Source organism: Trachymyrmex septentrionalis, unplaced genomic scaffold (assembly GCF_001594115.1).
Source record: "Trachymyrmex septentrionalis isolate Tsep2-gDNA-1 unplaced genomic scaffold, Tsep1.0 scaffold189, whole genome shotgun sequence".
In the NCBI taxonomy this organism is placed as follows: domain Eukaryota; kingdom Metazoa; phylum Arthropoda; class Insecta; order Hymenoptera; family Formicidae; genus Trachymyrmex; species Trachymyrmex septentrionalis.
In genome coordinates, this window is record NW_017305061.1 from 277,563 (window position 1) to 292,799 (window position 15,237).

The 15,237-nt window shown below is 37.9% G+C and overlaps 1 protein-coding gene across 1 annotated transcript in view; it reads right to left on the minus strand.

The window, feature by feature from the left end:
* Positions 1-14,166: 14,166 nt before the first annotated feature.
* The window catches only part of LOC108746716 (sulfatase-modifying factor 1), a 41,859-nt gene continuing 40,788 nt past the window's right edge, over positions 14,167-15,237 (minus strand). The window contains exon 4 of the mRNA XM_018483649.1: positions 14,167-14,352. Within this exon, the coding sequence (XP_018339151.1) occupies positions 14,335-14,352 (18 nt within the window). The 3' untranslated portion in view covers positions 14,167-14,334. The remainder of the gene's footprint in view (positions 14,353-15,237) is intronic.

A 15,237-nucleotide genomic window follows, 5' to 3' on the forward strand; every position in this document is an offset into this window, starting at 1 on the left:
GCGATCAACCATTCCAAATTAGGAGGAACAATCTCAAATTTTAACACTTTGTCCCGCTTTACAACCCGTTCCAAATTTTTTCCTAAATTAAGGTTATAGTAATGAAGGTTATAGAAATTATTCCTCTTTTAATCTCTTAAGTACTGTACGTCATTATAATGGTTTTCTCGAATGCTATCTCTCCGAACGATATGTTAGTATTCATATGATAAATCGGCTGCAGATGTAATAAAAGACAAAATTTATTATTGTTCATGAACACACTATGTATCTTTTAAAAAAACCTTCCTTTTCTTCCTACAACTTTCTTAATATCGTTATTAGGGGTCTTATAATACTATGAAATGTGTACGTCAGTTAACACTGCTCAATTTTATGCATGTGGACAAAGTTTCCTAGAGCAGACGAATTCTTGTCACATGCCATCACTGCGTCACGGTTGCTATGAACAAAGACACATATATAAATAAAATAACCACATTATTAGGTGACTCAGACACATATGTACCTATTAAGAAAGATCCTACCAAAAAACTTACGACAGCTCTAAGGTCTATGCTCATTAGAAAACTAAAAAATGAAAGATTATATCAAAGACTCTAAGTATAACTGTTATATTGTAGTGACGAATTACTTCCGAGAATCTATGGATTGCCGAAGATTCACAAACCGGGTTGTCATCTCAGAATTATTGTTTCATCGATAGGCAGTCCGCTATACGCATTAGCTACATATTTGCACATATATTATTCCAGACAATTCCTAAGGCGGATAGTTATATTAAAAATAGCTTCCAGTTAGTTGATAAATTAAAAAGAATATACAGGTAAATATAAATTAATTTCCTTGGACGTTATCTCACTTTTTACGAATGTTCCAATAGATATGCGGTTGATTGTGCGAATGAACAATGGAGTTTCATTTCTAAGGAATACTATCTGCCTAAGAATGAATTTCTGGGAGCGACGGTTTGTTTTAGAATTCATCTTTTTTTCACTTGACAAAAAATTTATAAGCAAAGCTTCGGCACTCCCATGGACTCTCCTTTATCACCTGTAATAGCGGACCTAGTAATGAGGAGATTAGAGACGGTGTCCTTGAATGTCGTTGAATGTGGACATTTTATTTTATCATAGATATGTAGTGTGACATTTGTCACACTGCAGTTTCTCCATCAAAAATTGATATTTTGCTACAACGTTTTAATTCATTTCATCCACGTTTTCAATTTACTATAGAAATAGGGAGAAAAAAATTAGATTTTTTGGATACTACTGTATTTATTAATAAGAATCGATTCGTTTTTTATTGGTACCGCAAACCTACTTTCTCAGGGAGATTTTTAAATTTCCCCTCAAATCATCCAATTGCACAAAAGAAAGGTACAATTTTTTCGCTAGTTGACAAAGCTTTTTAACTTTATGACTTTATGTTTCACACAAAAAATTTGACATTTATTATTAACGTTTTATTAGATAATGACTACCCATTAACTTTTATTTCTGACACAATTAATCAACGTATAAAAAATTTACTTAAAAATAAACACATAGTACGTAAAGATTGGTTGACAATGTCTATGCAAATGAATCTGCATCTTGGCTTACGATACCATTTATTCCTTTTCACACAGAGAAATTTAAACGATTCAATAAAAATGACATTAGGGTATCTTTTCGTAGTCCTAATAAAATGAGTAAATATATTAAAGTACAAAAGGATATTTGTCCTCATACATCTAAGAGCAATGTAGTTTATAAGATTAAGTGTAATAATTGTGATGCGTCGTACGTTGGACAGACGGGCAGACAATTGAAAACCAGAATTACAGAACATCGTAATCATATTAAACATAAAACTTCTGTCCATTTTGTCATAACGGAGCACAGGCTGCAGTATGATCATGATTTCCAACGGGACAATGTTAAAATTTTGGATGAAGAGCTTTGCTATAGGAAACGCTTAATTTCTGAGACGCTTAATATTAAAAAAAAATATTAAATTTACAAACTGAAGGTCTTCATAAGGCATATATATCTATTGTAAATAAAGTTTAACTCTTCGATACTGATAGTTCGTCTCCTCTTTCAGTCCGTGTTGATCCATATCAGCGAGTGTACATTATAATCGATACACAATGTCCGTTTTACACATCTGCATACCACTAAATTTTGTATATTCTAATGCGTTTTCATACTTATATGGACGCACTTGTTTGAATAATTTACACATGGACTTTTGGTAAGTTTTAATTACTTGTTAGAATTTCGATATGTTAATTTGATTGTTTATTTTTTCGTAAGAAGTCTTTTTATCTTTTTTATCAATTAGAACTTTTTCCAAGAGATATGAAACACATTTGACTGTTCAATCGTATGTGAATAATGTCGAGTTCTACATCAAGACTCACCCGAGCTGTGATTATAGTGAATATGCGGCATTTTCGATAATTAATTTTGTACAGCGATTTTTATGATGAGTTAATGTCTGAAGAGGGCTCAATCCTATAGCCGAAACTTGTAATTATTTGAATTTAAACTGAGTTTTTTATTATTTTTTTCAATTTTACTTTTCTTTATTTGTAATTTATTCTTTTTAATTGTGTGACAATTTAAAAAATATGTTTGACTCTTACTTTGCCCTTTATTTATTGTTATTTATTAATTATTGAATTGTATAAGAAATTTAATAACTTTTTTGATACTAATAAGCATCTTTAATAAGAATATCCATAATTAGGTCTTTAATTAAAGCCTTATACCTACGAATAATTTATTGCGAAAAACATTACCTCGACCGAGGATCAAACCTGGATCTCTTACATTCCATGCGTCTTCACCGTTAAATCATCAAGTTTTTAATATTTCTCGCAATAACCAAATCAGTAAATGAACGTCGTGTTTCTACGCGAAGTTTCAGAATCAGAATGTGTATAAATTCACGCAGAGTATGTATATAAGATACTTCGGCTACAATCACGCTAGAAAGTTAATCGCATATCTACGAATACGTCTCTCCGCGCGTGCTCTCTGAAGAAAAAAACCTTTGAGGCGATTGTGCACACACGTGTCAACACATGTGCACACAAATGTCGTATCTGTAATGCATAAACACTAGTCCACACTAAAAATAATTAAAATGTAATAACAACATGTCCTTGTCTTGCTGCTCGGCGTGCAAGAAGGAGAATGCCATCAAATCAAAAGATACGGTAATGTCTCGCATCAAGTAAACGCGCAGCGTGAGACCGTCTCCTTTACGCGGATCAGCGAGTTGTGAGCATCCGAGATTATCGGTTTTTCAATAAAAGTTGCACCAATCAACTTCTAAGTAAATATAAGCTCAATCGATAGCTTGGGTCCGAATTATATAATAAGTGTTTATTTTACATCTATATGTCCTACGAACGGACATATCGTGATGCGAAATCATGCAAAATCCGAAATGTCGAATTTTTATGTGAGATACGTCATTGCCTCAAAAAATCTCCTTTTCCTATTTTCAGATAGAAGGCTCTTATTTATTGCATTTATAACTCTTATTTACCGGTTTCATTAGCATTGTATATCGACAGTGTAATAAAATGGATAAGTTGCAGGATAATAATTAATCAATAACAATAAATTTATCAATACGAGATACATACGAGATGGTGTTTTGTTGATTTGACGGCGGCCTCCCATAAACCGCCAAAGTGAGGTGCGTTCGGTGGAATAAAATTCCATAAAATCTCCTGCTCATGCAAAAATTGTTGCATGCTCAATTGGACTTGCTAACTATAATAAGTTTCGTAAAGCTCTTTGAGTTGTCCTCGAGCGCCTACAAAAGTGGTTCCATTGTCGGAGTACATTTGAGACGGTTTGTCCTTTCGCGATTTAAATGCCGCGAAAAAGGAGTCAGAAGTTAGGTCGCTCTCGAGCTCCACTGTATGGCCTTAGTCTAGTGGCGAAACAAACAAAAATTGATGCTTTATGATTTCGCGCGTTGCCCTCTCTAAGACCGGTCCGGTGTAGTCGACGCTATAGTGTGAAAATGGTCTGATAACACGGCCTTCAGGCAACGAACCCATAATAGCCACGGAGTGGAGCGGTTTAATCTTGAAGCAAGTTATACAATCTTGAATCGTCTTACGGGTAGCCAAAAATAAAGATAGAGGCCAGAATTTTTGTTTCACACCTGCCAGGTGGCCTGTGTGCAAATTTCAAATATGTTCTTGTTCTATTATTAACTGAATGAGCACATGATTGTGCAGCAGCAGTATCGGGTGACGTGTACCATAAACTTGAATTGTTTAATCTGCTTCCAATTCGTATCACTTCTAAATCATCTATAAAGAGTGCTAGCGTCAATATGCGACTAGGAGAAGTGACTTCACCCATCTGTAATGCTTTGTATTTCCTAATAAAGGATTGTTTTTACACGATTCTATATATTAGGCTTAACGCGTGTAATGACTCTGCCGTGGATATTAGGATTAATGGAACGCTGGGGCGTTTTTTTGAAAATCTTAGGCAATTGGCTACAATTGGTATGATCTTGTTGATGCGAGAACATCGGGATAACAACTCGTTAACGATATAACTATTCGTCGTAGTCGCGGTTGAGATTATTTTCTTTTGTTCGAGAATCTCATCTTCTAATAGAGCTACGCTACGGTGCGGCCATAGGTCGTCCTGAATTTGCAGAAAGGAGGGTCTATGCCACTAAAGTCGAACTGATCAGATCGGAGTTCACACCACGCGACAAAACGTCAGCCGGGTTGTTAAAAAAGCTAACGTGACACCAATTCTCGATAGCGGTGAGCCGTTGTACTACGCCGACTCGATTTGCAATAAAGGTTGATAATTTTCAGGACGGCGATCCTATTCAAGTAAGAGTAATAGTGGAGTCGAACTAAAGGGACACTTCAGAGTGTTCCGGAGGAATGGATTTTCTGATCTTTGAAATGAGCTAACAGCAACGCTGCGCATAATTCGAGCCTCAGCAGAGACACTGTTTTGAGTGGGGCGACTCTAGACCTGGAACAGAGTAGCTCGATGCGGTACTCATGGGGGGGCGAACATACACGCAGGCTCCATAAGCCTTTTGGTTGGCGTCGCAGAAATCATGTATTTGCGTCGATTTTTGGCTTGAATTTAACAAGGCGCGGAATTCGTAGTTGGTTCAGATTAATTGTGATTTGAACGTTGTCCAACGCGTATGAATGTCTGGGGGAACTGATTCCCATTACACTCATAATTGCCAAAGCTCTTGGACGATGAGCTTGGTATTAGTGATAACTAGATCCAACAAATCTAGAGGATCGAATAATTTAGCTACTTCAAAGACTACGTTGCGTTTGGAAGTCCTACTGGATGACGCAACGTCGCAATGAAAACGAAACGCATCTTCGAACCGATCTCATTTAATGCCAAGAATGCAGAATTCCGAATCGATATCAATAGTGATTAGTCCGCTAGTTTGTTTGCTTACATCTTTAAGCAGCTCAGGGTTATTTAATGCCCATTTATCAAGCTCGAAGCCTCCCTCTCGCAATAATCCGATTACTTCATTGCGTATCACCCAAGCTTCTTCGATAGTGTCGGCTCCCGTGAGCATTTGTCTATATAGAAATCGCGTGCGACGTGCTTCGCGCCTATCGGGTATCTTGAAGAAAGCGCGACTTGCGAGATGAACCAGACACTTAGTATCTAAGTATGACACGGAAGACCGTATGTGATGGTAAGCAATTCATATGTATTGACCTCATCCGTAGAATCGTCTCACAAAATCCTCTATAAGCGAGTTTGCGATGAATCCAATAACACTTGGCTATACATTTTATCTATATCCGCGACGATAACATATTGGATACGAAAATGAATCAATAAAGATATGAAATCTTGTTGTACGACTGGGCCTACCATGAAAGTATCGTTGAGAGACAATCTGCTGGTAGTCTTACACAATGCGTCAAACACTATTCGAATCTTTAATGAAGATCCGGTGATTTAAAAAATGCAATGGTGAGGCAAGTAACAGAATGGCAATATCTCATTACTAGATAAGCCCGCAAGACACATGTGAGTTATTCGCAACTGTAAGTTATTCGTTTATAAAATAAATATAAGTGAATATAAAATTTTAAGCTCCGGCTCGCACTTAAATTCTCCAATCCCTTTAAATATTTCAACGCGATCTCATAAGATTCTCTGAATTATGTGTTCTTTGATAAGTAGTTTAACCACGAATCGGCCTTATTCGTTCCGCCGAACATTGACGAAAAAATCCCGGTCGCAGACATTTTCCTCGATAGTATAACCGTTATTTCGGTTCACCGTGCTATCTAAGCGGCAGAACTTGTCCAATGCAGAGTGCAGACGCGCGTTAGATACAGCTGCATGACACGATAACACCTTAGATGCGGGTTGAGAGTCATAGTTCAGACGCCCTGCGATAATTCATTCTAAACGTGTTTTTTGCAGCGCCGGGTGTGTAGTGAATGCTTTGATCTGTCTTCTGCCCAACAACTCCCAGAATATTTCCGCGCCTATCAGAAAATCAATTTTAGACGACATGTGAAATTGCGGGTCAGCTAACTTGATGTTGCGTGAGAAATCGAATGTGTTCCATTTGAGCGTGAACGCTGGGAGTCTCTCCATTATCTGTAACTATGCAATCGAGGCTGACGTTATAAGAATTCAATCGTGACTAGCCTAATTTGCTGCTCGAGTAGACATTGTGGCAGTACCACTTACCCCGGAGATAGACATGTTCAACTCCCGCAAGCTTATCTTGAGTGTTGATAGAAACCTTAATGATAAAATTTGCTTGCAAACCACAATCAAGTAATGCCCGACATGGCTTAAGAATTCTCTCTCTGTCTGGCAAATTAATGCTATCGCCAGCAGGATGTTGTTACTCGCAATAGTATTGAAGCATTATGCCGACCAAAGACGCAGTAATTGCTTTCGATTCCTCTGATTTGTTTATATTTTCATCCGTGGGTACGGATGAGGGAGCTAGGTGAAGTAACGTGTTGTGTTTCATGTGACACATTTTATTTAATGTCCTGAGGTGCATTTAGCAGCTACGTGTGATGTGAACCGCAAGCAGTTAACGGCTACGAATCGTGCGACTGAAAGTGCTAAAAAATCTTTGCAATGATAAATAGAATGTTCCCCTTACAGTAATAGCAATTGGACTTGACGGTTGCGACGTGAGAAGATTGACGCTTGGTGTCACCTTTGACAAATTATTGGTAGCTTCGAGAGTTTGACACTAGTGTATGATGAAATAAAAAAACTGCTTTAATGTGCGACGTTTTTACCCGAGAGATACCTGCCATTCTCGTAACGTGATTTTGTCAAGCTTCGATTTAAATATGTAAATGAGCAAGTCGTCAATGAATGGTCGGGCATTTCAGTGCTTGAAGAATGGGTAAATATTTTGACGCATCGTCCGCGAGTTTCTTCAATTCCTTTTTCCGATTTCTTTCGTTATATAAGGCATATTCACGAAAGCTTTGATATAGTTTTCCACTATGACGCATTTATTATCATATAATATCACTCACAAAGTAATTTCCACGCGACCACGTAATTTTTATCAGTTATTTCAAGCGAGTTAATCACATTTCCTGCTTCGTCCGTAAGCGAGGCTCTTAAATATTGAAGCTTTTGGACGTTATTAAGCGACACATTCGTGTGTATTACCGACGTGAAGTTATCGTAGAATGGGAAGCACTGATCGTACCGAGAATGTCCGATCTATTCGAGAATGTCGGAAGGTTGAGCTTCGGCAATCGTATATGCATAATGCTATCCGGAGGATTCGCTAGCACTAGATGTCGAAGGCGACGCTACCGCCTCGCGCTGGATCGGAAGTGTCGGGCTTAATAGTTTGCGAATTTTAGCGGATAATGTGTAAAACGCATCTTCGAAACTAACATGATTGTTAACGGTCGGTCTCTTCGATTAATTCGAAACGTGATTGAATCTAATTGTATTCAGACTAATAGTTATCTAGCTTGATCTAAGCTAGATAACGTTCTAAGCTGCTATCATGTGAGTACGGTTATTGATTCGACAAATGTGCGAATTCGTGCACGAGCCTTTAAGCGTTGCCTTTTGAGAATCATTGATGCGTCTTCATTAGACATTTTGAAATTAGAGCGTCCTGAATCGCGTGTAAAACTTACTCTGATGATTTACACGATTGCCACTGAATAGTTTTCTACCTACGAATCGCTTGATATGCGCGCAAGTTGATTGTCACGTCGTTGAATGATCCGGGATTCCCAATAATGGCAAATGTAGCGTTGATCGTCACAAGGTAACTGGCGGCTTCATCGTCGTCCAATGATGAAGAGTAAAAGATTTTCCAAGTAAAAGATTTTTGTCGCGGAGTATTGAAACATTACTTCGGCAAGGCTATAAAAGTTTACGTGTTAAAAGCTGAAACTTTGAAAGTAAATATCTTCATTTCGATACCGCTAGGGTCATTTTAATTATATATAGTTAAAATTATTTTAAACATAAAATATCCAAATTTTAAAAAAATCTGTAGAAACTCAATTTCTAAGAGAAATACCTTAAGCTCGAAGATCCTCTTCAACTGAAAATTGGTATTTTTCTCGTATTTAATTAATTTCTTTTTTCAAAATATCTTTTATTTTATTTAAAAAAGTTTTATTAAACGTAACATTATAATTTTATGTAGGCACAAATTTTGAATGTAAATAAAATGTAATTTTTTTATTCATATTCAATCTTGATATCCAGAAGTTCGAAGTTTTAATCTCTTTAATACTTCACTTATGCTGATACAGCACATCTAAAGCCTAAATTTCCAGCTGATGTATCAGGTGTGTTTTGACTACGCGCGGCACATCTGTATCTGTAGCAATAAGTTTTGTGACATAGATATGAGCCACCTTTCTTCACTTTATCACTACCACTAGAAGGACCAATCTAAAAATTTGACAAGAACCGTTTTATAATATATAATATATACCGAGTATTAAAAATAAAGCGTTACAAGTTTTTACCTTGGAAACACAGCATGATTGAAAAATTGTTCTGATAAAAGTTGTAGAGTTCAAAAAGATCTATTTGCTGATCTTATCAGTCTGACTTTAGATGATGTCACCAAGGTCTCGTCAAGGTAATGTCGTTTTTTAAAACGGAATTCCCTACTTTTGATTTCAGAATCTAATAGCCGATATCGAGAGCTTTTCAAAACGCTATAATAAAGTTATTTTTTATTGAGTACTTTTTGAGTTATAATGCTTAAAAGCGTTACATTATCATTGGCATCAGCATTATTTAAAGTATCCGACCAATGGCTAAAACCTCTTAAATGTTGTTCAGGATTATGTCCTGGATAACATTTGTCAACATAAAGGTAAATTGGAGATTATTCCTCTTATTTTCATTTTTGCACTAAAAATTTATTTTTACATAAAAATAAAGAAAAGAGATATAATCTGTTGGGAATGAGTGAATTCCAATAAATAATTGAAAGATGATTTATTTAGTCAAAAACAGACTTGACGACACATCGTATACAAAAATGGTTAGAGAGAAGAAAAAAAATTGCCGGTAGGGCATGAATACAAAAAACGCGCCTAGCAGCAAACAGAATATTAAACATAAAGATGTCGATAACTAATCGGCTGTGACTCGTAGGTCGGTAATCCACCGGGCGCCATAATTGATTGGACAAGCAACTATCCATCAATCTTCCACTTTGCGATGTCCTATCCCATAATGGTCAGGCAACGATTATGTGAGATTCGTTTTAATCCCTTGGTAAGGATGTCCGCAGGATTTTCGTTGGACGGCACATACGATAGGACCAGCTGGCCATCCTCTACTTTCTCCCTCACAATATGGTAGGCGATGTCGATATGTTTCGTCCTGTTTTTCTCCACTCTGTTTCTGGAGAAATCTATTGCTGCCCGATTGTCACAGAACATTTGACAACCTGTGAATAAAGAAGAAAGTTCAAGTTCTGACAAAAACATATCTAACCACACTATTTCTTTGATTCCGGTCGACAGGGCCACATATTCTGCTTCCATTGTGGAAGTTGATATGCCAGTCTGTTTCGTTGATCGCCAATGGATGAGATTTCCTCCTAGCATGACCGCAACACCGGTGTATGAATGTCGGTCATCTTGATCTCCTGCCCAGTCTGCGTCGCAATAAACTTGAATCCGTTGCTCGTTTCCAGCTTTGTATGTCAATCCAAGGTTCTTGGTCTTACCCAAGTATCGCAGGACGTGTTTCGCTTGATTCCATTGAGACCTTCCTGGATTGGAATTATATTGTGATAATTTTGAAACAGCAAAAGCGATGTCTGGCCTCGTATTCTGAGCCAGATACATCAATGATCCTATTAGCTCTCGATATGGTACGCGCGACATGTCTTCCTTTTCGCCTGGTGTTTTCGGACAATCCTCTTTGCTCATTTTTATTCCTAGGTTCAAGGGGGTTGACGCCGGTCTACTCTCTCGCATGTTATATCTTTCAAGCAGTGATTCAATGTAGTTCTCCTGTGTTAATTTCACTGTATCAGGCTGCCCCCAGTCAAGTTTCACTCCTAACGCGAAGTGTATCTCTCCCAAATCCTTGACTTCATATTTCCTTGTTATGGTTTTAACCACTTCAGTGATCGAGTTTGACTTTCTCGAAAATAGAAATATATCATCTACGTATATTATTGCTATTAGCCAATGTTCCTTATGATATGTGCAGTTTGAAGATTTGAGCCTTTTAAAACCTATTTCGATCAGAAAAGTGTCTAGTTCTTCGTTCCAGTTCCTTCCTGATTGTTTTAGTCCATAGATGGGACGCAGCAGCCTCGCCACTTCTCCATTTTCAGCGTTCGTGAAAGGGGGTAACTCCATGTATATCTCTTCTCGCAGGTTTCCGTATAGGTACGCATTTTTTACATCAATGTGTCTGGTGTGCCACTGATATTCTACTGACAGAGCTGATAGTAATCTAATCACTGAAAAGTTTACCACAGGTGAATACGTTTCGCCATAATCAACTTCCTTTCGTTGTGTGAAACCTCGCGCCACTAATCTAGCTTTGTACCTCGTAATCTTACCATCGGCATTTGCTTTCAGTTTGAATACCCACTTGCATCCTACGCATTTCTTCCCTTCAGGCAGCTGAGTAATCTCCCAGGTTTTTCGTTGCACTAAGCTATCTACCTCTTCTTTTATTGCGCACCTCCATTGTTTAGATTGCGGTGATGCCAGCGCTTCGTTAATGTCTTGCGGCTCCCTGACTTCTATTAGGTTTACCTCTATATCACTTGCTTCCGTCGACGCTTCCTCTTCTTCACATATTTGTTGGGTTTCTTTAGGCTTTCCTTTTCTTCCGTAAGGATTACGAGCTTTCCTTTTGGGCCTGCCCCTTCTCGGAGTTTCCGTCGATTCTCGTTCTTCTGCCGTCTCTCTTTCCGAAGAATCTCCCAATTCTACATCTGTTCTTTTCGGCGATCTCGGTGGACTTTTCTTCTTACAACTTAATTGCTTTTGTGCGGGCTCCATTTCTTCTGTTGTCGAGTCGTCTACATCGCCCGGCCAAACTTCATTATATTTGAATCTCTGTGGCACTTCTTTATAGATCCACTCGTGTCCTATTTTATCTTCAGCAAACTTAACGTGCTTTATTATGATGACATCTCCCTTCTGTGGGCACCATAGTCGATATCCTCTCGTTTGCGTGGCGTAGCCGACGAATATACATTCCGCCGCTTTATCGTCCAGCTTCTTTCGCCCTTGGTCTGGTAATCGTGCATAGGCAAGGCAGCCATAAGCCTTTAAATGACGTACGCTTGGAATCTTTTCGGTCCACACGGTGAATGGGATTTGATCACGAATTGTTGAATGACATACTCTGTTTTTGATATATGCTGCTGTAGTGACTGCTTCGGCCCAAAATTTTGGAGGTAGATGTGCCGATTTGAGCATTGATCTCGTCAGATCCAATAGGGTTCTGTTTATTCTCTCAGCTACCCCGTTCATCTGAGGCGTCTCCACGTTTGATTTTTCATGTTTAATGCCTGCAGATCTGAAGTATTCTGATAATTCCTTGTTGCAGAATTCTAATCCATTATCTGTTCGGAATCTCTTTACTTTTCTGTCTTTTTCGCGTTCTATTCTAGCAATATAGCTTTTTACACAGCTTTTAACTTCTTCTTTGGAGCTTATACACAAGACCGTAACATTTCGCGAGAAATCATCCGTGAACGTTATGAAATACCTGCTACCGCCTATTGATTTCACGGGCATAGGACCACACAGATCCGAATGGATTAGTTCACATACTTCTCTTGATTGTCTTGATTTTAAGGTAGCGCACGCGGTCTTCGTTGCCTTTCCTATGCAGCATGCTTCACATGTGTGTCTGTCCATCTTCGCGTCGTCCAATCCGATAACACGATTCGCTTCCGCTAATTTCTTAATTGTGCTATTGCCGACGTGACAGAACCTATGATGCCACAGATCAATTTCTAACGTACAAGATTCCTTCATGAGCTCTCGTGGTGCATCAGGGTCCAACTCGACACCTAATACATATAAATCATTTCGCCTATATGCTTCGCATACTACTCGTTTGGTAGCGACATTTCTAATTTTTACTTTACCGTTCCGTATTAGTAACTCTTTCCCTTTTCGCTCCATTTGTGAGACCGACATCAAATTCTTTCTGATATTAGGGACATAATAAACATCTCGCAGGACTATATTTCTTTTTACATTTGCAACGGTCGTTTTTAGAAATATATCGCCCACACCTTTTGCTCGTAGCGTCGCTCCATTTTGTTTATTCGGATCCGCAGCGGTATTAATTATCTCGGAATCTACCTTTTTAAAATTGGTGAACCACTCTCGTTGCTTACACACGTGATGCGTGCTTCCACTATCCAAAATCCATGTATCTTTGATGTCGACATTATACAAGGACATGAGAAGTGCATCGTATTTCTTTTCCTGTTTAACGCCAGGTTTCTTATGAAGTCCGTCCTTCCTTAATCGGCAATCTCTTGCAAGGTGACCAACTTTCCTGCAATTAAAACAAGTGAGTGACTTATATTTCTCGTTACCTGTTGTCTTTGTCTTTTTATCTTCGTTTCTTTTGTTCATCACCAATGCCTCTTTTGACGAATCTGTTCTAACGTCGAGTCTGGATTGACGTCTGTCGTATTCAGCTAACAGAACTCTCTTTATTTCCGCCGACGTAAATCTGTCGTCCGGCAAACTCGCTAGAGCCATATTTAAGTTTTCATAATCGTCTGGAAGTCCAGTTAGTATCGCATATGCAAGGTCTTCATCTTTTACTTCAGCGTCTGCGTCTCTGAGGTTGGTGGCGGCAACCTTCGCTCTGGCAATATACGCAGACATGTGCTCATCGCCTTTCATTTGTAGATGATAGAATGCCTTTTTCAATTGCATAATCCTTACTCTTGATTTGGGCTCGTGAATTTGTTCGAGCGTTTGCCATGCTTCGTGTGCACTTTTGCAATCCTCTACGTGTATCTGTTGATCTATTTTTAAACTCAAGCCTATAGTCGCTAATGCCTTGTCGTCGTTTGTTTGGTGCAATTTTCTGTCGGCTGTAGTAGCTGTATCGCTTAGTATGATATCACCGAGTGCATAACCTAGTAGTCCCTTACCTTTTAGGAGCCACTTTATCTCGGTTTTCCATGTCCGGTAATTTCTGTCGGACAGCTTCTCGACTACATTATCACTTCTATTGTCCGTATGACTTATCTTTCAATACTGCTTCTAAAGTCTCTTCTTACGTCCTTTTCTTTTATATTTTTGAACGTCTCTTCTTACGTCCTTTTCTTTTATATTTTTGAACGTCCTGGGCCCATAACCATTTGTTGGGAATGAGTGAATTCCAATAAATGATTGATGAAAGATGGTTTATTTAGTCAAAAACAGACTTGACGACACATCGTATACAAAAACGGTTAGAGAGAAGAAAAAAAAACTGCCGGTAGGGCATGAATACAAAAAACGCGCCTAACGGCAAACAGAATATTAAACATAAAGATGTCGATAACTAATCGGCTGTGACTCGTAGGTCGGTAATCCGCCGGGCGCCATAATTGATTGGACAAGCAACTATCCATCATAATCTCCAATGGCTTTTATTTTGACAAATGTTATCCAGGGCATTATCCTGAACAACATTCAAGAGGTTTTAGTCGTCGGTCGGACACCTTGGGTAATGCCAGTGGTACTGTAACTTTCAAGCATTATAACTCAAAAAGTACTCAACTTAATAAAAAAATATCTTCTTATAGCGTTTCGGAAAGCTTTCGACATCAGCTACGTATTAGATTCTGGAAGCAAAAGTAGGGTATTCCATTAAAAAAATCGATGCGACTTTGACCTGACCTTGGTGACGCCACCCAAGGTCAAACTGATAAGATCGATAAATAGACTTTTTATAGAACTCTACAACTTTTGTAGGGTTACTGAATAATTTTCTCAATAATGCCGTGTTTCCGAGAAATATAATAAAAATTTGCAACGTTTTATTTTAAACATCCGGTATATACAGGGTGAGTAAAAATTCCAGGATCAATGAAATATCTCAAAAACTTTTGTAGAAAGCATTTTCGAAAGAAATGTTTTGTACAAAAGTTGTAGGGTTTTAAGTAATATATTTACTGATCTCAATGGGTCAATGTTGTTCAGGATCATGTCCTGGATAATATTTTTCAAGATCAAACCGATTGGAGGTTGTATATCTCATTTTCATTTTTACGTAAAAATGGATTTTTAGTATAAAAATTAAAACAAGAGGAATAATCTCTAATAGTCTTGACAATGCTATCCAGGACATGAACAATTGAACATTCAAGAACCGTTGATCGAATATCTTGCGTAATTCTAATGCCGGCGATACTGTAATTTCTGAGTCTTATAACTCAAAAAGTGCTCAATAAAAATTAACTTTGTTATAGTGTTTTGGAAAACTTTCGACATTGGCTATTAAATTCTGCAATCAAAAATGAGTGCTATATAAAAAAATCGACGTGATCTTGGCGACGCCATCCAAAGTCATATTAATCAGATCGGTGAATAGATCATTTAAAACCCTACAACTTTTGTAGAAAACATTTCTTTCGAAAATGCTTAGTTTTCAAGATATTTCACCGGTATGGGATTTTTTACTTGCCCTGTATACGTATATTTTATATACTTTATATATATATATACTT